Genomic DNA, 14,732 nt, shown 5'->3' with positions numbered 1-14,732 from the left:
TTCCGCGCAGGGGCGCGTTGATTGATGCAGGCTCCTTGCTGCCTAGTTACTTCACTGGCAAGAGTCCGACAGGTAAATATAATGAGTCTTTTGAACAGTTCTCTGGCGTCCAGGGATGGCGACGTGCTGCTGAGATGAGTAGCGCTGAAGGTGAGTGAGAGCGCGATGCGACCCTTTCATATTTGTATTGAACTGAGTTATTTTTCTGTGTCTTTTAGGTGCCGCGAAGTTTTCAGCGTGGATGCCAGTTATGAAGAAGAAATGCGGTGAGTAAGCGCGGTATGCGGCGCCTCTAGATGTTTCCACGCTAACCTTGAGTGTCTTTTCCCTCTTGCAGATGGATGAGAAGTTCCAGAGACAGAGTTCCCACAGAGCGGCTGGGATTCAGGTAAGCGTTTGAAGCTCGTACAGTCTTTAAAAATAAACGAAGATTTGCTGAATGCTTACTAATGCCTTTTTTCTGTTATTTTCCCTTTTCCTTAGGAAGCGGTGTGCCGGGATGGGAATGACACCGCCGAAGATGCCCGCAGAACAGAAGAAGCGATGAATGATAGGAACAGCCTTACCTTGCGGCGCTTCTGCCCAACGGTGTTCTTGTAGGAGCTGAGCGCAGAAGAAGGATGCAGGCTTACTGGAGACCGATCCGAACACAGCAAAGTCACGCTGCAGGTGCAGAAAACAAAGCAGGTTTCTCAGCCTGGGCGTGGCTTAAATAGTCTCTGGGTATCCCAGGTGTCTCTGGGCTGAACCACACCCAAAAGACTAGACTGCACATGCAGTTCTCGGAACCGAAATAGGTGGGGGCATCCATCTTGTCCCCATCAATGCACTACAAGTCCAATCCCCAATGTTATCCTATGGGAGTGAGTGAGTCTGGTGCCACAAGCGCCAAGTCTGACTCCAAGTGGGTCTTTGGATGGATGGAGAGGCCCTTGAGGGCCATGTAGGTGATCGTGGCCTGGCTCCAGCCTGACATCTTGGAGGGCTGGGGACATGCGGGGCAGGAATCACGACAGGTGCGATTTTAAAAACACCACTTTGTTCTTGTACATGGACATATGGTTTTGACAAGGTCTGCAATTCACTTATCCTTCTGATGGAAGTGATGGCAATAAGGAATGCCTCTTTGTAAGGTGTTTTGAAGCCTTTTGTATAGGTTCAAAGGGGGCCTCATACATTTACTTAAAACAAGGTTTAAATCCCAGCCTGGCAGAGGATGTGTGCTTCTTGTGGGTAAACAAGTTTACCCCTTCCATAAATGCCTTGATTACCGGAATTCTCCACCAAGTCACCTTGAGTTGCAATGTTGTGTATGCAGCAAAATTCACCTTAAGTGAATTATATACTAGAGCTTAGTCTGATAAGAATGGTGAGCAGTCAATGGGACTTCTCTTTGGCACACTAGATGATATACCTTTTCTATTTGTTGAAATAGAAATGTCAGGTGTTGTATTTTTCGTGCCTCTTAATATCTCTGTACAGTGTGTTGGCAAATTTAAATGACCAAACTATGACATCAGGAGCAAAGCTGCCAAGTTAAATGAATCAGGTGTTGGGTGAGTGACCCGTTTCGGTTGTGTCAACAGGTTGTGCAAGGGCTTTCAGTTTGAATGGTGGGCAAAGTGACATGTTCAGCAAGTGGGAGTACTATGACTGCCTTCCCCACATTGGTGCTGAGTATCACTGTTGAATGTTCCTAGTGAAAATTGTGCAACGGGGGAGTGTATGCAAATACCCCTGACAAGCTCATCCATACAGCATTGCCTAGAACCCTGTTGTGGGTACCTGGACGCAAAACTAGGGCATTTTGCATGTCTTGCAGTAGTAAAAACACTTTTGGGCTGTCCCCATTTTGCAAACATTTAAGTGCGTTGGTCTCAAATATGCAGTCGTGTTCCTGCATTACCCGTTTGCCAGAGAATTGTGCCCCATTGGACCATGCTCTTGGTTATGACTGTTTTTAAGTAAGGCACAAATGTTGCCAAATGATCTGGGCGAGCTGGGATAACTATCAAGTGTGTAGCGCTTTTCTTGTTGATCTAAAATATGCGTGTTGTGTTGCATGTAATGATTAGAATATTTGTTTTTATGAGACTGGTTTGTGCAGAGTTGACCATTTTTACTGTCAGAAGTTCTAGCAGGTTTGTGTTTCTTGACTTGTGCCAACCACCTTCCCTGTGTGGCAAGTTGAAGGCAATGCACACCCCATAGATGTATCCGTTGTGATGGTTATCTAAATAGTGGGTTGACAAAATATCTTCTCTTTGTCATGTTTTCTTTTGTGCACCACTTGCTGAACGATATTAGTTTCCACGAGACTGCAAGCTCAACCTATTCTCAGGTAGCTCCAGGCCACTGGTATGCTAATAATTGCTGTAAGTGGGGCATGTTGAGCCTTGCATGTGGAATTATGTAAATGCATGACACCATCATGCAGAGTACTTTCATAACGTTTCTGAATGTTATCTGGCGGACAGTTGTGGAAGCTGGGATCAGAGCCTCTATCTTCATGAGAAGGGTATGGCATAGCCAATGTTCTCTCTTGGATTTCCCTTAGAAACATTTTGCGTTGACTTGGGGATGCACTGGATTTTCTTTTTCATTAATTGAAAAACCCAATTTCTGTAGGCGATTCAGTCTCCTGTGCGTAATCAGTGTGTGACCAACAATGTTTTATCCTCTTCCTGGTTATTACCAGTCATCTACATAAGGGTAAACTGGGATTCCTTTGCGGCGAAGGTGGACTGCCACGACTGAGCTCCTTTGTGAATACACACACTGCTGAGGCAATTCCTTAAATACCTTGAACTGAAAATGTCTGATCGATTATGGACGGTAAATATCTGCAATGACCTTGGAAAATTGAAATAAGAACATATGCATCTTTCATATCTAACGTTGCCTTATAATCCCCTGTATCAGGCAGGGAATAATGCTTGCAGTGCAGTGTTGTCATTCTGACTTTTTGTGGTTGGACATTTGTTTGCTGGTCTTCAGTCTAAACCTGGCCTTTTTGTCTGTTGGTATCTTGCCATGAGCAAGGTGGCATTAGCAATATGAGCCTGGTATGCAGACAAAGTTGGTACCTTCCTCCCGAGAGCATAGCTATTTTTTGCTCTCTATCCCGAGAGTATTCTTGAGTAGATAAGGGAGTGCCAAACCGCTTACAAGTAGTAACCACCACTAATGGTGTTAACGGACCTTGAATGTACACAGGGCCACTAGCGGTTTCTCTTGAAGAATGCCCTCAATTAAGTCAGTGTCTTCTTCCGACTATTTCAAATGCGTTTGCTGATCTTCTTAACGGGTCATTATATAGACAATGATCATCAGTGGGGGAATAGGTTGCAAGTGGTTCTTCCACACCTGGCCTCTTCTCCGTACTCTTGCAGCAGAACCACAGCCAAGCAGAAGATCCTAGTGCTAAATGAAGGGATGCAGCAGTAAACAGCCCAGAAATGGTCTCAAATTGGAGGGCTCGGCCCAGCAGATGTGGGGAGTCGCCTGGAGTCTCCGGGAAATCTAGACTACTTCTGGCAGCAAAAACAGCAAAGCAGACTAAGGCCTAATGAGGAATAAAAATCGTGCAAATCGCCAGGAAAAAACCTTCAGCAGGAGGGCAGACCTGCCACCTTGAAGTTGCAGGAACACAGCAACAAGAGCATGAATTGGGGGAAAGGCTGAACCTAAACATCCCTGTTATAGGAGCTTGGCTAAATGTCAACCAGCCAATCACAAAAAGGGGCTGGGTCAGATGACTAACCATATTGGTTAGGCACTAGTACTGACAGACTCGGCCATAACCACCCACACAGGAAGAGGGCTAATCCAGGGACCGAAACTAACCAGTTAGGATAGATCTGGAGGCTGCCATTGTAGGCCGACAATTAACCCACACGTTCAGATGGTCAGATCGGCCATTGAGCCTACCTCTGTCACCTAGCCCTAGAAAACAAAATGTCCAAGAGCAGGATTGAAGCAAATAAAATATTGGTACCCCCAATGGCTGCCAAAAAGGACATTGGGCACCCAATGCGGTAAATTTGCTTGCCAAAATTAAAGCACAGCCACTGCCAACCTATTTCCAAAGCTAATCTGTAGTGAAACAATCACACTAGGTTAGAAACAGAGTGCCACCTTAGAGGGCGACCCAATACCATATACCTCATGTATGGTATAAATCGATGTAATGGCATAGAGACAAAAAGAGCAAGGAACCAAAAGAAACTGTAAAAAACAAAAAACTAACAAAATGAAGGGGCCCAAAAGTTGCCCTAGAATCACTAAAATAGGAATTCTGGCTTATCAGCTCTGAGTATTTTGGCATTAAAAATCTTACAAGCCCAACACTTCACCTCCCCGTGTTCCTGTGGGTGGCAACTTCTCCACACCCAGTGCGCATCAATACAGGGAAACTCATTGTTGCACAACGGGCAAAATTTAAAATAAGTATTTTCCATTGGGACTGAGCGAAGTAAATAAATGAATGGGGATACAAAGGCATTCTAAGCTGCCTGGTGTGTAACTTTAATTCCCCTCTACCCCCCACTCCTTACCGTGTGCCTTCGGTGTAGTCTCATGAAGTCACCAAAATTACTCATCTGGCAGTCTTTTAATGTCCATGTTGAGAAGCAGTCGGGTCAATGCATTGATTCGTGTCAAGAAGGTTTTGATGCATTGTACATTTTCAAACAACACTATGTCAAGCGATCAATATTTAAGTTACTGTGCGTGATTGCATACAACTCAACAGCGGAAAAGAGAACCACAATCTGAGGATGTATGTGTATGGGTAACTGTACATGTAGGTTAGGGATAGTGTTACTGAATTGCTCCTGTTGAATACTTTTCACCAACCATTGGATGTCAGCCTAAGCATAGCATGTGAATATAAGAAGTTTCACAAGCTTCAGGAACTATTACAGTACTGACAGTGGGGGAAAAATATGGTATATCACATTACAGGCCTATAATAAGGCACCCACAATGCTTCAGGTATGAGCCCTATCCTAGCCAGTCCAGATGTGTTGCAAATCAGTAACCCTAGTTGTACAGGTATACATTAGGCACCCTCAAACACACGTGTGGACGATCGCACACAATAGGCTTCAAGTGTCTCCAAAGACTGTTCTAAAGTCAATGTTAGTAGTGTTAGAACACAATTACAAGTTAAGTATTTAAAAATAAAAGTTACTGGAAAGAAAGAGGTCGATAACCAGTGCTTAGTGTTTAAGTGGACTGCTGTCAGGACTAAAATACAGGCACCACCACCATCTATTCAAGGATAGCTGCAGGTGGACTTCACTACCCAATGCTCATATATGGTAACAAGGAGGGGGCGGTGGACTTCAAGACATAGGCAACCCAACTCTGAACAGCAAAATCAACATCCCCATAGGACAGTGGTTTGTTTGGGACAACTGGGCTCACCATTTGACTCAGTAGCAGTTGGCTCCTGGATGTGGATTAAAGGCCCATTGCAACAAACTGTTCGGACAGAGGCAGGTACTCCTGGATGACAATATAAGACTGCTAGATGTTTACCCACTAGGCCAGAGGACACCTTGAGAGAACCAGTAAATTCACCACTCAACAGGGTCTGTAGGGACCAGGCAGTATAGTTGGCAGAATTTGGTACCAAGCAGGACCTTCCCTGCTGTTGAGAATGATTGCACTGCAGAGACCTATTCACCTGGCTGCTGAGCCGGTTATCAAAGTTTCCAGCCCCAAAGTGGGAAGATCCGAGTGCAGTTCAGGAGGATTCAGACGAAATGCAACACTGCAACTCTTCCGGGTACATGGACATGAAGGCCAGCAATCAGGACTTCTGAATGGTTGGTGCCACTTGTCCAAGGCAGGAAGGGACCTCGCATGCCCCACCAATCAATGAATCAGAACTTTACTATGCAGTGGTTGGCTGAGCAATACGCTGGTTGTAGCATCAGTCCGCTGGCATCCTTCATATGGTCCTTTTACAAAAGGCTACTTGGCTTCAGTTGTCAAAGTATAGAAATTGCTCTCATTTCCTAAATTTAGACTGGGGGTTACCCCAACCCTCCAATGCTAAGAAGATACACCAATCAAACTGGCAGTGGTTGCCAATAGCAGACAGCCAGCAACCGCTTATCTGCCAATCAACGTGATATCACTATGGCTAGATTGTAAAGTGGGACCATGGAGTACCAATCCACAGTTACAATCAGTTCAGGCACACAAACACGGACCAGAACCTTCAAGCACCCTATAAAAATGTGCAACCCAACATGGTCGTTTCTGACCTAGTAAGGCCGGAAGACTGCCAAATAAGATGGAACAAAGAACAGAACTTAAGCCAGAGGAGCAGCCATTTTGCATATACAATTGTAAAAAAAAGAAACGGTCACAGTAAAGTAAAGTCTGCACGTTGGTACCATAGTCCTCAATCTCAGTTGCACATAACCTATAAACTGTGGCACAATAGGCCTTATTATGGCGTTCTGATCAAAAGGGTGGTAATGCAGTGGTAACAGTTACCATGCATTACCGCCAGATTACTGCACCCACTGAACTATTGGTTTGGAGGTATGGTGGAGGGAAAACCCTGTCTTTCTTAGACTTCCTTCTTTTAAGCACGCTACTATTCTTCCTATTTTGAAAAAGCCTGCCTTCGACCCGGCTCTTCCTTCTTATTTCAGACCCATCTCTCTTCTCCCTTATCTTTCTAAGTTTCTCAAGTGCTTTGTTTATTCGCAAGTTTCTTGTTTTGTGGCAGATCATTCTATTCTTCCTCACTTTCTGGTTTTCGGTCTCTTCATTCTACTGAAACTGCTGTGCTCTCAGTCTCACTATCATACTCTACTCTTGGCTTCCCTCTTTTGGTTTTTCTGGGTCTGTTCTGTCTTGGTTTCGTTCTTATCTGTCTAATCATACTTATTCTGTATCTTGGGCTGGGAATCCTTCCGATACGTTGCCTCATGCCTGGAGTTCCTCAAGGTTCCGTTGTAGGTCTTTCTTTTTCTCTCTATACCTCTCCTCTTGCCTCTTATTTCTTCTGAGATCTCATCACTTCTATGCCGGTACTGCGCTTATCTTTTTTTCTTCTTTTACACCTTCTATCCAGGATAATTGTATCTTCTAGATATTGAGTCCTGGGAGACTGATCACTTTTTGGTTCTGAATTCGGATAAGATGACAGTCCTTTTTCTGTGCAACTACTATCCCTCACACTTCTCCTGTCTCAATTTCTTTACCTCCCTAGTGACTTCCCATTTCTAGCACTGCTCATAATCTTTGTCTTTACTTTGTTTCTGAACCCCCCAAACCCCTCAATCGCATTTTACTTTCACATTCCTGCCGTTTCCATCTCTGATATTGGTAAGGCCTTGTCTTACATTTTAAGCAGCTAAACTCTTCTCTTATTTCTTCTCATCTGTTCCTCTGCTCTTCTACCCTCTTTGGACTTCCTGTTTCAAGTCTGGCTCCTATTAAATCGGTCTTTAACCAGTCTATTCGTTTTAGCGTATGCCTCATGACTATTTATTCTGCATTGCTTTCGCTTGGATGGCTGTTCTTCATTCTCACCAAAAATTTAATTTCCTTTGTTTGATTTTTAAATCTCTACGGTAACGCGTCTTCATATCTCATCTCTAGTCTTTCTATGTTGCCTCACGTTTCTTGTGCTCTCACTTTTTCTGTTATCTGTTCCTCATCCTTGGGCTCAATCTTGTTTTCGTTCTTTTTCTTTGCTGGCCCCACTTCATTGGAACACCGTTACTTTTCCTATTTGCTTGATTACCTCATTCTATATTCTGTTCTGCCCTTAAGAAAAATGTTCTTAAATCTTGTTTGTTTATATCGTTCACATTTTATTCTACTGCAAGTGATTTTGTACAGCGCTTTAGTGTAGAGTGCTTTATAAATTCCAAATAAAATAAAAACCCAGGCCATTTCAGGAGAATTAGAGGAATTGGTAATTCCACTTAACTCCCCATTGAGTTCTATGGACTCCATAAATGGGGACAACCACCGTCATAACCCCAGTTGTAATCCGGTGGTAATTATACCAGACCAAATGGCAGTAACGATAAATCAATTTGATGGTATCGCGGTGGATTTACCAACAAGATACCACCAAACTCATAATGAGTCCCCAATAAGCCAATAAAGGTGGCTTGTATTGCAACGGAAAAGCAAAAAAACTAAAGAAAATGCAAGAAGCTCTTCCCGTGCAGGAAGGCTGAAAGCTATCCAGTACACAAAACTATAGGAGTCGAGCAGGTGAGTGAGGCTTAAATATTTGAGAGATTCCAAATCCATTGCAAATATGTTGGAGTCAATGGAGCAAAATTGCACAGAGAAATGTTCCCCAACAAATGCGTTTTGCATACAAGGTGCCAGTTTAACATTTTCCCAGGTAAATCATGTTCAATAAATCACAACTGCACTGCAGGTTTTGGGGATTTACAGTGGAGCAGAGATATGCAGGGAAAATGAAGAAAAGCAGAAAGCGTACCAGGTTACATCCAGAGGAATTTAGATGAGATTGTGAGTTCGATTCCACGGTTCCTGTGAGCTTCTACTCTCAGATGGAGAGAGAAATTGCAGGTAAATAAGTTGCAGAGTGGCAGGTCAGGCAAGAAGGGGTTGTGGAAGAGTATTGCATGGAACGAGACCAGTGGGAGAAACAAATTGGGGAGGGGCGGAAGGGAAGATTTAGAAGGGTAAGGGTTGCAACAGGGGAAGAGAAAGAGTAAGGTATGGGAGGAAGGGGAAAAAAGTAAATGGAAGGTGAGAAATCAGCGCCAAAGGAAAAAAGCGCAAAGACATTCAGTTCAATGAGTCAGACTCATGAAATTTGCTCAAATAAAGAGGTAAGCAGGTCAGAGAAAAATGAGATGACAGAAAAGGAAAGAACAGAAGCAATTAGAAGGTGTGCTTACAGGAGAGCACAAAGCAGTATAGTGGCAGATCGAGCATTTTAGGAAGCATGTAAATTACAAACCATGATAATGTTCTTTCTACTGGATGTTCCTCCCATGGATTCCTCATCTTAGATATTTATTCTCCTGCTTTGCAGCTCTCCAAAATATTATTCTAGCATTGGGCATGGTGCGCACTGTCCTCTATGGCCACAGAGTAATCTGTGACCGGACGGGACGTCAATGCGGGTACAAATAGCACGCTCTGCGGCCCGTGACACTTGTCTATTTTCCGCTAGCACAGTTAGCATTAGGGATTCGATGCAGACAGCTGGTGAAGCATTAAAGGAGAGTCATTGTATAATCTTATTAGGGTGCTCCTTAACCCTGGGGTAGGGTGGGAGGGCAATGATGAATCTGTGGGCGGCACATCCAGTAGAAAAACATTACCAGGGGTAAGTAATTTGTTCTTCAAATGAATTGTGTCCGCCCACAGATTCCTCATCTTAGATAGACTCCCATAGCAGTAAGACTATTATGGAGAAAGGAAAGAGCAAACTCCATGGAGATTATGAAGCCACTTGTTGGTGGACGGCATTGCCAAAATGAGACTCATTTGCAGACACTGTCCAGGCAGTAGCGTTCTGTGAAAGTGTGGATAGAGGCCCACATCGCAGCCTGACAGATATCCTTTACCATTACCCCTCTTTGGTGAGCAGATGTAGCTGCCACACCTCTAGTGAATAGCTGATCTTCCAGCCTGAAATGTCTTGTCCTGGTGTTATAGAAACTCAGAATTCAATGAAATTAAAATCCAATTACACTTTAAGACCGACCCAAGGTATGTCAAGGTTAGTAATGGACCCTATGACTATTTTGGAACTTCTCCAAGCAGATTCAAGGGAGGCACAACCCTGTGTTACAAGTTTAGAAAAGAAGCAGCTATTCAAGATAAGTAACCATATGCTTTAAAGAGGGGCTTCAAGCAGCTCAGAGGCAAGTATTATCTCAAGGACTGTTTTTGGTCTATATAAAGCAGACAAGAGAAAGTAACACCCTATGGTACACTTAAAGAAGAACACAACGTTGGTCAAGGTAGGGAAATCCTATTGGTAAGCTTTTACACTAATTCTGTTAAGCAATGATAAAACAGTACCAACACGTATTACTTTCTCAAGTGGGGATGGTGGGGTTGACATCATTCAAAGTTAGTAAAGCAACTTTGATACTTTTTAGAGGGCAGTATAACGTAAGGACACTTTGTAACAACTTCTTTCCCAGAGATACAGTTACCACACAAACTCTACAAGCAAGTAAGTACCTTTACACTTGTAATACCTTTCAAGACAGAAGGTGTTTCTTATCCAGTCCTTCCCTAATCTATGGCACAAGTTTTCCCAGAGAGAGAAGAGGGACCCTAGTGGTCTAGGAGCCAGCTGTAGGCAGGTTGAGATAGGTTTCAATTGCAGGAAAGTCAGAGTTTCATATGAGATCTTTTTCAACAAGTAAGAATTCACTTTTGAAGTTAAAGTGTTCAGGGACTTCTGAGAAGGCTCCCTATATGTGTTTCAGCATTAGGCCTGGCCAAGTGGTTTGGTCAAACTCCCAACCACACAAATCACCCTCTCAGCCTCACAGGATGCACACCAGACTTAAAGTATTAGCAAAGTCCACCTTATGAGAAACGAAGAGCTTCAGAGTGGATGCCTTCAGTATGCAGCAGCACAGGACCCAGTCCTGGATTCCTGGTCTGGAGACAAAAGAACTGGACACTGGATGGAAACTTGCAGCAGCAGCAATCAGCGGCGGCTTCCTGCAAAGGATACTTAATGGATTCTCCCTGCTGTGGATTTGGTGCCTTTTACAGCAGCCAGATGAACAAATTTTGCCGGTCCGATTCTGGTGAGGGGACTTTAGGGATTGGAATCATGTCCCTGGAGATCCAGGAGATGGTCACCCAAGTTTCGGACGGATTTGGACTTCAGAAGACCATGCAACGCACAATGGTTGGAGGTTCCAGGGTTTTGAAGCCCAGCAAGGTTGCAGCATGTCATGGGATGGCTCAAATTGCAGGTCTTCTTGAGACTAATGGATCAGCCTCTGGGTAGAAGTCCTCGCATTTGGAACCACCAGATCGATTGTAAGGAAGGGTTATAACAGGCTCTGGTTACACAGCAGGCTCTCCGGTCACTGGACATCGCTACAGCCATCTTTTCTTTATCATCTTCAAGTTCAGCTCCAGTTGTTGACTTGTCGGCAGCTTCCAGCTTTGGAGTATTTATCAGGAACTAGAGAACAACTTTGGCAATCTCTCCCGGCAGTTTACACAAAGGTGCTGTCCGACTGTCCAATCAGGACAGTCCAACTGGGACTTGGTTCCTTTCAGGCAAGGTGAAAGAAAGGGCTGCAGAATTTGACTCCTCCCTCGCTTCCTGCCTTCTCAGACACTCTGGAGCCAGGTCGTTCCTGCTTAGAATGGCAGGGGAAGACCTCAAACAACAAGGATACCTACAAATGGTGAAAAAGAAGGAACCTACCATTCTAGCAGAATGGTGGCACTACTGTGCATTAGCGAGTATGATTTAATAGCCTTTGAGTAATAAGACAAGTCACTAAGGTAAAACCACTGCCACCAGCCATTCAAATAAACTTGCAATATTAACAAAAATGCTACTACGCAAGGCAAGGGGATTGTTAGGGAGCATTGTTATTTCTGTGCTAATTCCCTTCAACCTTAGAGACCCACAGCTCTTTTGCTGGATTTGGGACTTCAATTTTATCCCTAGACTGAGTGAGACCTTTTTCTCACTCGCTCATGTGTTTTTACCAGATTGGATTTTGTGTTTTCGCTGTTTTTGGAGTCTGACAAACTCCATAGTCATCTATCTTTTGTATAGGGACACAAAGAACCTGCAGTGCAGTGCCACTGAGAAATCCTTTAGATTTCTCATAAGGTTTAAATACCTTTTCTTGTGTGAACCTACAGTTCCCAAGAATAGTAAAGTGAAATTGACTTTAATTACCTTTTCTCTTTGTAGGTCCAGCAGACACCATCTTATCAGGAGTGCTGGGGAGTTATCTAGTAGCCTCTTATCCTACATTTGCATGTAACATTTTTGTTTCCCTCACTACTTTAAATGGCTGGTGGCAGTGGTTTATTTTTTCCTACCACTGTGCTTTTCTACCGCAGGCTGAACCCTCAGCTGCAGTGCAGCACGCATAAGTGACCATTTCGTCAAAATGGCCCGTCTTCTTTTTTTGCCATTTTTTGTTTGTGAGGTCTTTCTTGGGGTTTACTCTGTGCGTTGAGACAGGTTTGAGCCTTTCGTTTGTCTTGCCTTTGATGGTTTTCGGCCCTGAAGGCTGCCCCAGGCTCCAGTGTGTCTGGAAGGCCAGGATGTGAGTGAGAAACCGTGAACAAAGCTTGCTTCAACCTCCCGGACCTTTGAATTGCCCGGTGAAGCCCTGCTGCTGTGCTTAACTCCTTTTTTAGAGAAGCTCCTCCAGAACTACTTCTCCCCTTGGGTTAGTGGGAACAACTAACCCCGAGACACTGGACCACCATCCCCCCCCACTGGCTGTGCTTCTTCGTTGCTGTAAGAACCCAATGCCAGGGGTTGCGTGTCTGTAGTGGAGTACAATGTCTGCCGTGGAACAAATCTGGCTAGAAGCTTCAGGAGATACACCCCCCCCCCCCTCCCCCCCCCCCCCCCCCCCCAAGGACCATCTCGAAGCAGGACCTCCAGATCCAGAGTCCCCTCACCAGAGTGCAGGACCAAGGAAGCAAAGAGTCCAACCGGTATCCAAGATCCGCCACGGTGCGGCTTGCTAAGCACTGAAACCACTAAGTGCCACTGAACCGAAAAGAGCCCGTGGCTATTGACAACCTCCCAAGTACCCCTCCATACGTCCTTCCTTATGTCCCCATGACTGAGTATAGGAAACAAGGGTCTGCAAGACAAAATCCAGCTGGACCACTCTTCTTCAAACCAGAGGTACTGTTTACGCTTGGGGTGCTTATCTTATTGCCTCCTTTTGCCGTGCTCTTCTCAGTTGGGAATTGCACTGGCTTACCTTTAGAGTTGATTTCAACTCTCTATTCAGTCTTAACAGCTTGTGGCTCTAAAAGTGTTTTTCTAAAAACTCTCTAACTTTGTGCAATACTTTGATCTAAGAAGTGCATCAGATCCATAGACTGTCGCAAATGACTTTGGCTGTCCTGGCTCCCTGAAGACTCTTCTAGTCCATTGATTTTGATGCTGTTTGTCCCTCATAGGTGATAGCTTGTTGTATACTGTTACTGCTGGGAAAGGCTTATCGGGATTTAATTATAAGATTTAGTTGTCCTCACATCTACTGAGAAACTACCTAACCTTTTTCCTTCCCTAACCTTTCCTTTCTGCAACCTCAGAATCTGCAAAGTACACTGGTGAGATATATAAATGCCATTAGTGTCCTTGTGATTGAAGTCACCTCAGGGTGTAGTAATTGTGTACGAAGCATATCAAAAGATTATCCACTAACCTGTTTTAATTCTGAAAAGTGATTTTAACATTTACATCGTTACACAAATTGCCTTTTTAAAGAAAGCTTTTTAAAAAATTCATTTTAAATAAATAACTATTTATAACTGAAACATTGAGTTTAAGTGTTACTTGGCTACTTGTATTTATGGATTTCATTTGTACAGCTCTACAGCTCACATTGACCCCTCTTGAACTAGGCCTGGCTGCTCAGTCACACTACCAACTTGTGCAGTACAGACCTATACCAAATGTGCTTTACCCAATACCAAGCAGATGAGTGTTGTGTAGTCACACAGTGGGGCTGCACCAATTCTTACCCAACAGGGATACATTATATCTTCCCAGTACCCGACATAAGGTGGTGTGTGCTGGCTCACTACATAAAATGTAAAGGGGATGGAAATCTCCTTTTACCCCTTGGGAACAGTATTTCATCCAAGTACATTTAAGAGAAATTAACAGGGTAGCACAAATGGGCAACCAGACTAATCCCAAAAGTTATAGGAAACAAACTCCAACCACACACTATGGAGAGATGCACTTTTATTTTTTGAGTAAAGAGTAAAAGACTGGGTGAGCGGGGAAAAAGATTCCCACTTACCTAGGGACAAGGTAAAATAATTACTAAGTCTAAGCAAAAGGTTCTGGGGTTGACGCAGGTCAGGAAAATTCATCACAAATATGAAAATCTTACCCAACTGTGACACATGATGGCAAAGCACACATGCTAACCGGGAGAAGCCAGGAAAGTGTGAACCTGCATATAAAGCCAAGAGGCTGCCAAAGAAAATCTAAGTGAATATGAACTGCACAGGGGCAAATGCCGAGTAACCTGGCGGTCTGAAAAGCCTTGGGCTCCTGGTTGCGTGACCTGTAATGGGTGGACCGTGTGGTCTGACAACTGTGCCTAGACCAGGGAGCACTGTATTGTGAAACAAATCAAGCACCACCACCAAGTGAGCTGGTGATGCAAAGCAGAAGGCGGGTCAAGTTGGCCTGGAGTTGTGTTTAACATTGACAGACTCAGACCAGTATCAGTTGATACGTTGAAGTCTTAGGGAAGGGAAGCCTGAGACTTAATGAACTGCGACTACTGTCTTGAGGACGGAGCCTCAAGACCCCTTTACTTTGGAACTCTGTTGCCTTGAATTCGGGGAAGGGAAATGCTAGGATTATGTGGCACTGTATTGCCTGGTACTTGGGAAAGGTAATCGTGAGAGTTATGCTGAAAGTGGCCAGAACCTAGAGTCCTCAGTCGCGTGTCAACCAGTTTTTCAAAAATGTTCCCTCCCAGCCAACCCCCACCCCA

General features: G+C 44.2%; 1 protein-coding gene across 4 annotated transcripts in view; it reads right to left on the bottom strand.

Moving 5' to 3' along the window:
• The window catches only part of ACTN4 (actinin alpha 4), an 896,467-nt gene that overhangs the window by 47,279 nt on the left and 834,456 nt on the right, over nucleotides 1-14,732 (bottom strand). For 2 of the 4 annotated variants that reach the window (XM_069644198.1, XM_069644197.1), the window contains exon 20: nucleotides 8,492-8,554. The exons of the other annotated variants lie outside the window; for them this stretch is intronic. In XM_069644198.1, the coding sequence (XP_069500299.1) occupies nucleotides 8,492-8,554 (63 nt within the window). The remainder of the gene's footprint in view (nucleotides 1-8,491; nucleotides 8,555-14,732) is intronic. 4 annotated transcript variants of the gene reach the window in all.

The sequence above is a fragment of the Ambystoma mexicanum genome, chromosome 2p, assembly GCF_040938575.1.
Source record: "Ambystoma mexicanum isolate Mex_15411 chromosome 2p, UKY_AmexF1_1, whole genome shotgun sequence".
NCBI classification, from domain to species: domain Eukaryota; kingdom Metazoa; phylum Chordata; class Amphibia; order Caudata; family Ambystomatidae; genus Ambystoma; species Ambystoma mexicanum.
The sequence above is the reverse complement of the archived record's forward strand: the minus strand, read 5'-3'. Positions and strand labels throughout refer to the sequence as shown.